Source organism: Lacerta agilis, chromosome 7, assembly GCF_009819535.1.
Source record: "Lacerta agilis isolate rLacAgi1 chromosome 7, rLacAgi1.pri, whole genome shotgun sequence".
Taxonomy (NCBI): Eukaryota; Metazoa; Chordata; class Lepidosauria; order Squamata; family Lacertidae; genus Lacerta; species Lacerta agilis.
Genome location: NC_046318.1, coordinates 31,163,420 through 31,176,775, shown reverse-complemented (window position 1 = coordinate 31,176,775; position 13,356 = coordinate 31,163,420). Strand labels below are relative to the sequence as shown.

Below are 13,356 nucleotides of genomic sequence, written 5' to 3'. Positions count from 1 at the left end.
TTGCAGCGGCCCTGGCTACAAGCTCCCTAGGCAAATGGTGCCTCTGGGGCTGGCCAGGGGGTGCTTCCCATGCCCCTGTGGGGCAGTGTGAGGCAGCACCTCTCTTTGGGGCAAGGGGGGCAGCTCAGAGACCAGGAGTGGCAGCTGCGGCTTCCCAGAGAACTCCCAAGGAGAGAGGAGAGGAGGCTGAGGGAACCCTCCACAAGGGAGGGTGTTTGAAAAAGGGTGAGCGGCTGCCAGCTCTGCAGGCAAGGGGGTGACATAACTGGACTCCTGAGCTCCATAGGGGTGCCACAAAAAGAATGTAGTTGGTCAAGGGAGCCGTGGACTCAAAAAGCTTGAAAATCTCTGCCTTAAGATATTAATTGAGCATAAGAATATCAATGGCTGCTAAACGTGATGCCTATGTTCTGCCTCCACTGTCTTGAAGCAGTATGCTTCTGTATATCAGTTGTTGTGAATCACAAGTGGGGGGAATGCTGTTGTGCTGAGGTTGGCCCATGTGGGAACAAAGTGCTGGACTAACCCAGCAGGACTGCTCTTACATCCTTATGGTTGGCAACAAGTAAAAACCTTTTATGTATATAAAGTTGGATTTTTGTCTTGTAAATAGAATCGATACAACCAAGCAAAATTAAGTATACATGACAGAACCCTCAAGGTGGCCGCTGTTGTGGAGAGTTTAGAAAGAGAAATGGAATTACTGTGTCTCACTGGAGTTGAAGATCAACTACAGGCTGATGTCAGGCCAACTCTGGAGATGCTTCGAAATGCTGGAATAAAGGTACTAGCTTTTGTTTTGTCAGATAGTTAACTTGTTTCTTTAAATTTGTTGCCTTTGCATGGTAGATTTATTTCCAGGAATAGCAAATGATTCAGTCTGCTACCATGTGAGAAGGAAATGACACAAGGAGTGTTTGGATACTGGATAACCTCCTGCAGATTAGGCCACAGAACTAAAGAGAGAGAAAGGAGAAGCCCAGCTCTGTTCTCTTATACCCATGTTGTCACTTTTCATAGAAGACTTATTTAACTATTGCAGCAATAGATAACTATTCCACAAAGAATGTGCACAAAAGTACACATAAATATATTCTGTACCTTCAACGGTCATAAAATGTTCCTCTGTGAAATATTCCATGAATGCAGCCACAGACACATCTGTTTGTATAACAATACTGACTTACCTCACATAACCTCCATCCTATCAACCTAAACTACCCCTTCTTCCTACATAGAGCCTCAACCAGTAGCAGACGGGGTGAGGGCAGAAGTGGTGCTGCTCACCCGATCTCTTGGCTGGTGAATCACTGCTGCTTCCTGGGAAGGTGAGTGGGAGATACAAGATGGTGGGGAGCTCAGCACTGTGTGAACATGCTGGCAGGAGTGCTGTATTAACTCAGCCAGTGCATTTGCACAGCCCCAACCTCCCCACAAACTTGCACCTCCCACTCTTAGTATAAAGCAGCAACTCTGCTGCTAAGAGGTCAGGTGAGCACTTCTGCCCCATCGCACCATCCACTACTGGCCTCAACAGCTGCACCCTGCACCATATCCTTAGCAGAGGGGACCTATACATTTTTGTTTAATGATATATAATAAGAATCTGCTTTGATAGACAGCAATTGAACACAATGCTCAGGACAGAGATACATTTGAATTTTTGTGTGAATGCAATAGACAAGTAATAGTCAACTAAACTGACTTTCAATTACTTCATAGATATGGATGTTAACAGGAGATAAATTGGAGACAGCTACTTGTATTGCAAAAAGCTCTCACTTAGTATCCAGAGCACAAGATATTCATATTTTCAGACCTGTAAGTATTGCAACCAGTACTTTGTTTCTTAGGAATAGGAAAAGGAATAATTTTATTGGCCAAGTACATTTTCCAACATACTTGGAATTCGCTTTGGCTACATTGCAATGTAAAAATATACAAACACTAGTACATTACAGAGCAAGAGCCGAGGCTTGTCACTCTTAGCAGTGCCTGCTACTATTGTGGTGTTTGCTAAAGATGTGATATGTGTTCATTCATTTTGTTGTGTCATTCATTTTATGAGACAGACAGACAAACAAAAAAACAGTATGGTAAAAGAATGAATTCTAGTGGGAATGCTATACACCCTTAGCTGCCCCAGTTTAATTTGTTTTTTTATGTTTCATGACATCTGTTGAATTATGCACATATACTCATGTTCTCATGTACCTACATGCCCACATACTATGTGCCTACACAGGCCATGTCAATGGGAACCATACAGAAAAAGTCTTCTGTTTCAATTTGACCCCATGTCAGAGGATAGCTAAAGTGCAGTAAAGCCAGCTTAGTGTCTTTCTGACTACACTGAGAACATATTGACAGCTTTTTCTGATAGTCAAGGCCAGAGATGGAGGAACTCCAGTCTGTGAGCTGATCTTGGTCTGCTGGCTTCTCCAGTTTGGCTCACACGGTCATTTTCCCCAGACTATGCCCATATTCCTGGAGTACACCTTGCAAGTTTCCCCACCCTCGATTAGTACATGAGGACTTCCTCTTTTGGAATTATAATTGCATGAAAATGTCCACTTTGGAAATGATCAGTACTTACTATCCCTTCTGCTCCACATTCCTTATATCTTATCCCTTTGGAAATCCTGGGGTAGAATACAGTTTCTCATTCCAATATTTTTTCATTTTCTATGAAGTATTGCCCTGGTCCGATATAGCAGTAGACCATGATTTAGCATTATGACAATGTGCCACAACTTGTGCAATCTCTGCTCCTCTCCCCACTCCCCAGCTTTGCATCATTCCAAAGGGGAGTTTTAGAAAATTTCACCTACTCAGCCTTCCTTCAGCATTGCAGATATTGCTGTATTGTGATTTAGAGTGGGAGTCAAGGGATGTTCCAGGAATGGGGGGGATGTTGGTCTTTGTCTCAGCTATATAAAATGATATGAGGATGGAAAAAACCAGAGTAATTCCACCATAATAGATAGATAGATAGATAGATAGATAGATAGATAGATAGATATATTACGGTCACACCTTAAACTGTTGAATGCTTTTTAATTAAGGTTACAAGTCGTGGAGAAGCTCATTTGGAGCTAAATGCATTCAGAAGGAAACATGACTGTGCATTGGTAATATCTGGGGACTCTCTGGAGGTAAGGCCCTGGCTTTTGTCAGTGACTGTACTGTTAAGGTAATTTAAAATTTGATTAATTCTAAGTACTTTTACCACCAGACTGCCAAAAGAGGACCCTAATAGCACCTTTGGTCTGCAGTTTGTTTTACATCAAAAACACTTAATACTGTAAGATTAAACCAAGTTGGGGAACAGTTACCCAGAATATCTTTTATCTGATACCAGCCTTGGACTCATTGAAATAAATGGATAACTTTGTTATCACCCTCCTTCTGCAAAAATACTTGTTTGTCATTTCACAATATCAAAGATGATAATAACTTTCTGTGAGTTAAATTCTCCCATTTAAATTCCATTGGGGGGGGGGAGAGCCTCTCCAAGAGTTGCAGTGCCCTACCCTGCCCGTTCAGCAATATAAGTGTGTGGCTGAAAGCTTCAATTTACAGAGACACTGGCACAAGAATCACGAAGGAGATTTTTACTGGAAAGGTTTAAGAATCAGCATTCTCATGGGGGGGGTAGTTTTTAAACTTATTTTTTCAGTTTCTAAAACCACTTAAACTATCTCCATATATCCCATCCCCAATAAACATTCATTTCATACACAATGTAGCTTATATAGTCAACCATTAAGCAGATATGTAACAATAATTACACTCTGTTAAGTGTCTTGTACTCTATACGGGTTGTCCATGAGTGAGTTGTACGTATTCTTGATTGCATATTTTCTGGAAGGAACAAATTATTTCCACCCTCAGCTAGTCCCCTAGCAAATCTGTGTGCTCCTTCTTTTGAGTTCTGCAGAAGGAGTCAATACGTGGGCAAGTCTCTTGTTCCTGCAATAGTGTCTATTGCTGTTGGGAAGGGTGAACTTGCCCCACGATGAGTTGTGGGGAGGTCAGGATTATCTGTCATGGACATGATCGTCAGAAGCTGCCTTGTGCAAACAGTTGGCCTTTTTGCTCAGTCTTGTTGACAGTCACTGGCAGCAGCACTTCAAGTTTTCATGCAGAAGCCCTTTCCACCTCTATCTAGAGATAACATGAATTGAACCTTTGCATTCAAAGCATGTACTGTATTAACATGCTCTAATAGATCCTATTTTGTGTTGTATCAAAATAAAGGTACAAGATAAATAGTATGTTCTTACATCTTCATTCACACACCACAGTGATTTCCATTGATGAAGAAACAAGCTGCCTTTTAGACTTTACAATAACAGACATTTAGCTACCATTTCTTTCTATCTTGCCCATAGCCCATGGTACACGTACTTCTGGTGCATGGGAATAGCACTGAAAAGTGATCCAACTTTCAACTAACTGCTTGGTCTAATGGTGTTTAAGCTAAAAATACTGCTGGATTTCTGTTGAGTGGTAAACCCCCAATATGTTGCTTTTTGTAGGTCTGCTTGAAATACTATGAGCATGAATTTGTGGAACTAGCTTGTCAGTGTCCAGCTGTAGTATGCTGCCGGTGTTCACCCACCCAAAAGGCCCACATAGTAAAATTGTTGCAACACCACACAGGAAAGCGTACTTGTGCAATTGGTAAGCATCCACTCTGATTTTATTCCTGTTGACAAACTAATGATATGTCTGTCCTCTCAAGTACAATAATGACTAAGGAACTGTCCTGGATAATTTAATATGCGAATGTTATATTTGTTTTCGTAAAAACTTTGAAAGAATTAAAAAGCTCTGCTTTAATCATTAATGCTTGGTACTAAAAATATTTAAAATGCATTATTAAAAGTATTTTATCATAGTATCCTTTGATTTTACTTTGAGCTTAGTTTTCTATGACAATATGCAAATCCTTTATGCCACACAAATAGTTCATATACACAAGTACTATTTTTTTCTTAATAATTTTCATGATACTTCCCATTCATTCTAATTCAGGTGATACAGTTTTGTTTATCATAGTCTTGGATCATGAACTTACATTTTCAAGTACTTGAGGAAGAGCGTCCACATCAAAAGATTCTTTGCTGGTTATTCCTTGCTCAGTGATAGTTCAAGCTGATACATGAATTTCTGTATAATAGCAATATAGCAATATATAGCAATATATTCTTGCTACTGCCCAGCAGATAATTAAGCACACTCGAGTCCATTTAAATCAATAGGTTTAAGAAAGCTCAGTTGCTACCTTTTTTTAAAAAAAATGTGCAAATTCTGTTTTTGCAGCAATTAATAAGTGGATCTCCAGTATTTCATATCAACAGAGATTCTCTGAATGGTCAATTTAAATGTAAGGGATCAGAAATCATTGAAGAGATACATACTGATCTGTAATACGCCTGCTTTTTGTTTTGCATTACCAAAACTGAGGCAGCAAAATAACCTTCTAACCTAAACGCTAATTCAAATAACTTGTTAAATTAATTCCAAGTGAAATTAAATTCAAGCAAATTTTAAAGATTGTGGAACTAGTCTAAAATGTGACAGGTGATTGCACTTTTTTTCAGGTGATGGAGGAAATGATGTCAATATGATCCAGGCAGCGGACTGTGGTATTGGAATTGAAGGAAAGGTATATTTATTACAGAGTTTATTAAATGTATACTTTATAATGTTTTGGAATCCACTGGTTAAAATTGTAAATACATTTGATATATGTATATCTTACTCATGATTTGTTGTAATAACAATAGTAAAAGTTCATGCTGTGTATAAATCCCAATCACTTGAATTTTCAGATTTGGAGGTGCTCATTATTAAACCTGTTAATAGATGGTACTTTTTCCAAGGTGATGTTTACAGTGTTGATCGGTTTTTTAAAATGTGTGATTCTTATTTTCAATTTAGGAGGGGAAACAAGCTTCTTTGGCTGCTGATTTTTCAATTACACAATTTAAACACATTGGCCGGCTGCTGATGGTACATGGTCGAAATAGTTACAAAAGATCGGCAGCACTTGGTCAGTTTGTCATGCACAGAGGCCTTATTATTTCAACTATGCAGGTATTTAATTCTTTTTTGCTTTCATGGTGAACTGTTTACTAACATTGTTCTAGCCATTTAAATAATTTCCCCAGATTATCTGTAGGAATCCCAATATAATATACTGTGTTCTTCCTCTAGGCTGTGTTTTCTTCAGTCTTCTATTTTGCATCTGTTCCTTTATACCAAGGATTCCTCATGGTAGGGTAAGTAAGAGATTCAGTTCTACAAAAAATTTATTTCAGAGGTGTTTTGGTTGTTCGTTTACAGCGATCATCATTATGATAATGGCTATTAGTTATAATGAACAGTAACATTCATTATGTTACCACTGTTGTGGCATGTAATATGTTACCATTATAGGTGACCACTATAATCTTTTTATTGTGGCCTCAAAAACAGTACTAATTCTAGACAGAAACCAGTGAATTGAAGCATGTGCCACTAATGGTTACTTCACACAAGTCAAATTTAGTACACAAAAGTGAGTTCTGTGTAGAAAGTACACGAATCCATTGTTTAGTTTATCTCATGCTCGCTAATCCACATGCAGCAGGAGAACTCAATTTTCAATGAGTTCCTGCGAACCTCCCTCTTAAGTATAAATGGGATAAAACAGGTAAGTAATCAGATTGTGTTATTTTGATTGGTGAAGATAAAAATGTCCAAAGCAAGACTAACATATGCCTTAGCTTGCATGGGCACCAAGATATTATTATGGAAGTGAAAGCAAGTTTATGTAAAGGATACATTTTTAAATATTTTTCAAATGATTTCTCCCTGAGGTATGCAACCATATACACGATGTTCCCAGTTTTCTCCTTAGTGCTGGATCAGGATGTGAAACCGGAAATGGCACTCCTTTATCCAGAACTTTATAAAGACCTTACTAAGGTAAGAGTTTTCAAAACGGGTCCATGTGGGCAATATTCTTTCTTTCCTTTTTTCTTTTTTCCCCCTTGGCCCTTCTTCATTTATTTCATAAAATTTGTGCACCATTTGATTGTAAAAACAAACAAACATTAAAGCAGTTTACAAAAAAGTTGCCACTTCCAGAGCAAAATATTATAGTGATAAGTTAACATAGCATACATCTTGCCTTGAACACTGGGCTGTTTCTTCATATTAAGACCAGCATCAGCACCCTCAAGCAGCTGCTGGAACCCAAGTAGTACCCTGTTTCTCCTAAAATAAGACATAGCCATAAAATAAGCCATAGCAGGATTTCTATGCATTTGTGAAATATAAGCCGTTCCCCGAAAATAAGCCATAGTGACGTGGTACCTCCCATTAAAACAGCCTGGAGAGGCGTGGCTATGCAGCGTACCGATGCGACACGGTTAAAATAAGACATCCCCTGAAAATAAGCCATACTGTGTTTTGTTGAGCGAAAAAATATATAAGACGGTGTCTTATTTTAGGAGAAACACGGTAGGTGTTTTGGTCCGCCCACTCTCTTGACCACAGCTGGTTCTGGGAATCATTGCATCATTCAGGGGCATTGTGGGTAATTCAGATGGTTGGTGGATTCCCAGACCCTGCCACACGGAAAAAGTGAAATTGTGTGTTATATCAGTAATGAAAAACAAATGTCCCTTTCAAAACTACAGCTGAGGTTGTTTTTTTCCAGAAGTGATTATAATTATTGCAAAATTGAACCACAGCACTATATATTCAATAGGGAAATTGAATCTTTTTGCAAAAAATTAAATAAATCTTTTAGGTTTAGGTACCAAATGTAAATGCTGAAATGTAGCCCATGTATTCTATTTTTAAAATCGGGTCGTTGTAGTCCCAAAATATATAATAAAAATGCATAGTTTTTTGCTAATTGAATATATTTTGCCTTGTCAAAGTTGCTTACAAACTTCTTTTCATTGTTTCTTTTAGGGAAGATCTTTGTCATTTAAGACTTTCCTCATCTGGGTTTTAATCAGTATTTACCAAGGTAAGAAATCTGTCTAGGTATTTTTCTTGAGTAAATTTTTTTTTTTTTTTTGTCTTCTAACAGTTCCAGCTTTCACAATTAAATTTCCAAAACTTAACGTTTCATCCACAGGGCTTTTAAAAATAGCTTTATGTTTATCTTGAAATATGATATTCAAGGAGTGTCAGACCTATTAATTGCAGTTCAACATTGATCTCCCCCCCCCCCACCCCCTGCAAGACTGTTTGAGCCCTTCCCATATTCTCCATGCAGTCCCTGAATGCCTAGAATGAGGAGTGGAAGTGCTGTAACGAACCGTGCATGAAGAAGATGAGCTCTACAGTGAATCCATTATTAAAGTTCTTGTATATCTTTCTCAGGTGGCATTCTGATGTATGGAGCTCTTTTGCTTTTCGAATCCGAATTTGTTCATGTTGTTGCCATTTCTTTCACTGCGCTAATCCTGACTGAGCTCTTGATGGTTGCACTTACCATACGAACATGGCATTGGTTAATGGTGGTGGCTGAAATCTTCAGCCTTTGCTGTTATGTGGCCTCGCTTGCATTTCTAAATGAATATTTTGGTGAGTAGCTATCACTTACATAATGGGTAGCATCTATTGTTCTGTTTTAAGATGGTCTATGTTTACCCAGCTGTGAGCAGTATGACAGTAGTTTTTGTCTGAATTCAATTCAGCTGTATTAACTTGATCCAGATATGTGGACTGTCGCCATAGGTAACACCAGGCAACTTTCATTATATATAAAAATCTGACCTTTTTCACAAGGGGTTGTGTTAGGATTCCTCTTCACCACAGCATTCAAATTAAAAATGCTGTTGGAGGTATGGAGTTACTGACCTCTGTCTTCTGTTTATCTAACATAGCTCTTAAAAATAACATTCACTTTTAGAATATACTCCAGAATATATTTTTAATGGTACGGTGTGTAGGAAAGCAGCCTTCAGATACTACTAACCACTTTCGAACCTTTCAGCTCTCTCTTAACACATTCCTTTTTTATATATTGCATCTTCTCTTATTTCCTTGTTTTTCTATAAATCTGTCCTTTCTTCTTCTACCTTATCGGAGCAGGTATAGGCAGAGTGTCTTTTGGAGCTTTCTTAGGTAGGTATAATTGATATTTTCTTAAAGATAAAGTGCCCCACAGAGCACTAGGACAAATTTGCCAAAACATTAACAGGCATTCTTTTTTGCTAGCATTGAAAAACAAAGTGCTCTTTTCATATTCCACTGCATGGTAATTACTTGGAATCTTAATGGATTTATATTGAAAAAGACTGATCAGGTTCTTAATTGTTTAATTGCATATGTATTTAAATTTACTTGTGCAAATATCGTGAAAGTGTCTTTCAACAATCCTGAAATCTATAAAATTCAACTTTCTAAGTTCAAAATTTGCTTTTAATTTTGTTTAAATCATGCTGGATTTTTAAAAGGTGACATATTTGAACAGCTTGCCTTTGTTCTTTGTCATTTGCCTTTGAGCAAGAGCCTGGCATTTTCAAATCTGTCATAGTGGTGTTATTCAATCCATTTTCAGGTGAGACTGATTTAATAAAGCAATTTTAAAAGAAACATACAACTGTGGCCTAATATTAATCAGCTCCCACCACCTCACAGTCTTTTAAAACAGCCTGTGACAAGAATTCAGTTATATTTATTGATCTTGCACATTGGACATTCCCCCAATTTCCTGCTTTTACAACTTATTTTCCCTTTTTTATGTCTATAGATCTTGCCTTTATCACAACTGTGACCTTCCTGTGGAAAGTGTCAGCCATCACTGTAGTAAGCTGTCTTCCACTTTATATTCTGAAGTACTTAAAACGTAAATTTTCTCCTCCAAGTTACTCCAAACTTACCTCATAAAAGTGACTGCACACCTGTGTTTTTTCCACCAATGTGACTATACCTAGAAATTGCTTCAAGCATTCACACTCTACTTCAGTCTGTAATAGAGAGAAGAAAAATAATAACCAGAAAAATGGAGCAAACAGCACAAAAAGGATGGGGAACCTCTTCGAGGTGTTACAGTGAGCTTATTAGCAGAACTGTTCAGAAGAAACAAATTTCCTTTTGTACACAGCTTTTTTAAACTTCTGCGTTAACAGTGCTTCTGAATTATTTAATTGCTACTGTAAAGGATTTATTCCTACTGCACTATTTTTCTGCACATGAAACTGAAAACATTTTTTCCTATAAGCTCATCATTTACTGATAGACACATTCTTTCATCGGAATATTCATTCATTCCCACGTTAAAAAAAAAAGTGTAACAAGCCTAGAAACTGTAAATGCGATTGTCTGTATTTGCTGCTCTATGTAACCGATATATGCACTATATGAATTATGTACAGATGTCTGCGTAGCACAGTATTTGTTTGGGATCTGTGGTCCTTTTTTCCTCCCCTGTACTCTGCATTGCTAGCTGCATTAAGAAATCCGTGTCATAGATAGCAGCCTTTCAATTGCAAATGGAGGCCACATTGCACAAAACGTGATGGAAATAAATTCCTGTACATATTTACATTATACCTACTGATCTGTACAGATTGACCTAGACTTTACTGTTCAGTAAATGTTTTATAAACTCCTAGCTGCTTTGTATTTGTAAAGCTATACTCCAGAAGCGTAAGCGCATTACTGAACATTTCATATATAGAAATTAACCTTGAATGGAAAAAAAAATCCACCAACAATGGGTTCTGTGCAGCTTTCGTCGTTTTAGTGGGGATTTTGCTCAAGCCCCATGGGAAATGGTTATGTAGCACCCATGCTTAATGGATCATTCCCAAACAGTCTGTTCTGGGTGCAGGAGTTTCTGTGTCTATGCACAACTCCTCTTCCTGGAATGTTTCCCCCATTAATTTCAGTAGATGCAACTGATCCACATACATGGTTCCTCTTTGTACATGTGGATTGACTTTCTGTTTGAATTAATGAGGGTCTCTGCACAAACTTCCTTTGAGCATAGACTTAACATGGAACTCTTGAGTCAGGCAAGTACATGCACATTGTAATTGTTTTCTTAAGGTTACTCAGGTAAAAAGGATAAAATAGACAACATAATAATAGTAGAAAATCCATCATCTTCCAAACTTAATCTTTATATTTCTGAGTTAGTTACAACAAAGAAAAGAAAATAACATACTCTAATCTGATGTAATCTTGATGGATAGTTGTCTGAATCTTATGTACTGTATTATTATGCAGGATATTTTTTTTCCCACAATGCTGTTTCATTTTTCAAGAAATAGATGTACCAGGTTATTTAGCTTAGTCAAGTACCAGCTGAAAAATAAATATAATTTACCCATGCTTCTTTACTAAAAATAAGATTATTTGTATGTTTTAAGCAATTAATAATTGTATTTTGTATCACATTGTTTTGTTAGACTATCTCGCAACTCCATTTATAGTTACTTAGAACCATCATTTTATGCCCTTCTTATTTTATAATGATGCTAATTTTGGACACCTCCACAGACAGACTGTTGCCAAGCTAGTTGAGCTACAATCCAACTCCATTTGTTTTGAAGATGTTTTAATAGCAACTGATCCTTGCTTCTTTTTTAAATAAAAACCCCCATTTTGTTTTCATTATAAAAGCAATAAAACCTCATTTCTACCAAATATTATTATTGAAAGTTTGTAAAATAAACATGTTTGGTAGTGTTTCTGTTATGCTTTGCTCATTAATTTTCTTTCTGTGAACTTCTGGAACAATCAGTTAATCACAGTGCCCACTAGATGTCATCAGGTTGTTGCGGGGGGGGGGGGTGTGTGTTATGTGCTGGCACACTGCTCTGCTCATGATATGTGAAATCTGCTAAGCTTTTATCTGTGCTGTGTTTTAATTAATTGTAACTGAAAAGAGAAAGCTAAAATACGTCCAGTTCTTTTGGAATACTTATAAATAAACAATTACAAATGACCATCAGCTTATGAACAGAGTAGTCAGCAATATTATAGCCAATGTCCATTTCCCATTGTAATTATTTATCCATGTGTTCCAAGCAGACAAAAACCTCACCGAGTTTAAATTCAGTACATGAACAAAAGGTGCTTGGTCATCTTTTGATATAAAATAACTTTTATTGTGGGCTAAATTATTAAGAAAGAAAAACAGACCTGGTTTAACAAATGCAAGTAGATTTATCTGAGCATATCTGTGTACAAGAACGCAAATATACATAAGTGTATTGTGTATCTCATGTATATAAATATGTACATATGTATATTAAAAATTAACTGACTATGACATGGTTAGTGTGAGAGCACTGTGTGAAAAGAACACAATTAACCAATATTTGTCACTTGCATCTTATTATACCTAATGCAAACAGGAAAGAAAAGCATTACCATTTCACTTTTGCGGTACTTCTACTCCGAGATTTGTAGGTGGAAGTGCAGTGCACAGTACCTGTTACATAACCTTTCCTTTTCCAGCACCTATTCCTATATGAGGGCAGAGTTAAAGTGTGTAGGATCATTCTTCCTTTGTAACAGAAGAACATTCTGAAGCAAGTGTACATGGAGTGCAAATATCTAAAACTTGTTTGCCCAAAAAGCAAACAATCAGACTAGCCCATGCTACAGCAAGATTGGGGAGAAGATGGAGCAATTTGACACCTTTCCCCTTTCTTGATGCTTGTGTCATACTTTGTAAGGAGGAGCTATGGTTTCTTCTTGCAGGTTAACTCTAGGCATATTTCAACTTGTAAGCGCCCTGAGTTACATGCACACGTCATTTGATATATGAAATTGTGTGACATGTGCAAGTGTTAATTCAGGATGCTGAGGCTGTTATTATGACATGTAAAATCCTTGAATGCAGCAAGGTATGGTCATCAGAAACATGACTTCCCTGTTGAAATAGCACTAATTTATCACCACCCAATTGATGGACTGATTCATGTTTATTCATCACACAATTATCTCTAGAGAGCCTGTAGACGAATTCAGAACCACTATTTGCCATGAAAAGGTGATCTTCAGACTTCATTAGCCATTCCAACCAAATATTGCATACCTGTTGATGTCTGTATCAAATGTGTGGAGAGTTATATCTTAGTTCTTTAAGTGTTTGAAACTAAAGACAAAGAAGAATCCAAGTCGCTCCTGATTTCCTTTTACCGGTAGTCATATTAGCCAAAACCAACTATTACAGAGGTGGAAGGAACTTTCTGAATCACTGGGGCTTATCTAGATATAAGAGTCTGTCACAAGGAAGTGAATGAAATACATGAATCTTTTTCAAGGTTAAGTGACCCAACTTTCACAGAAAACACTCTTTTCACGTTGTAGCTAGGGTTGTAGGCT

The 13,356-nt window shown here is 37.4% G+C and overlaps 1 protein-coding gene across 6 annotated transcripts in view; it reads left to right on the top strand.

The window, feature by feature from the left end:
- The window catches only part of ATP9B (ATPase phospholipid transporting 9B (putative)), a 124,650-nt gene extending 112,357 nt beyond the window's left edge, over positions 1-12,293 (top strand). For 5 of the 6 annotated variants that reach the window (XM_033154765.1, XM_033154771.1, XM_033154769.1 and 2 more), the window contains 12 exons: positions 614-784; positions 1,723-1,821; positions 3,066-3,155; positions 4,542-4,686; positions 5,610-5,674; positions 5,950-6,105; positions 6,226-6,290; positions 6,870-6,978; positions 7,975-8,032; positions 8,392-8,595; positions 9,106-9,138; positions 9,767-12,293. In XM_033154765.1, coding sequence (XP_033010656.1) covers positions 614-784; positions 1,723-1,821; positions 3,066-3,155; positions 4,542-4,686; positions 5,610-5,674; positions 5,950-6,105; positions 6,226-6,290; positions 6,870-6,978; positions 7,975-8,032; positions 8,392-8,595; positions 9,106-9,138; positions 9,767-9,903 — 1,332 coding nt within the window. In that variant the 3' untranslated portion in view covers positions 9,904-12,293. The remainder of the gene's footprint in view (positions 1-613; positions 785-1,722; positions 1,822-3,065; positions 3,156-4,541; positions 4,687-5,609; positions 5,675-5,949; positions 6,106-6,225; positions 6,291-6,869; positions 6,979-7,974; positions 8,033-8,391; positions 8,596-9,105; positions 9,139-9,766) is intronic. The other variant, XM_033154766.1, reaches the window with a different exon arrangement.
- The last annotated feature ends 1,063 nt before the right edge of the window (positions 12,294-13,356 follow it).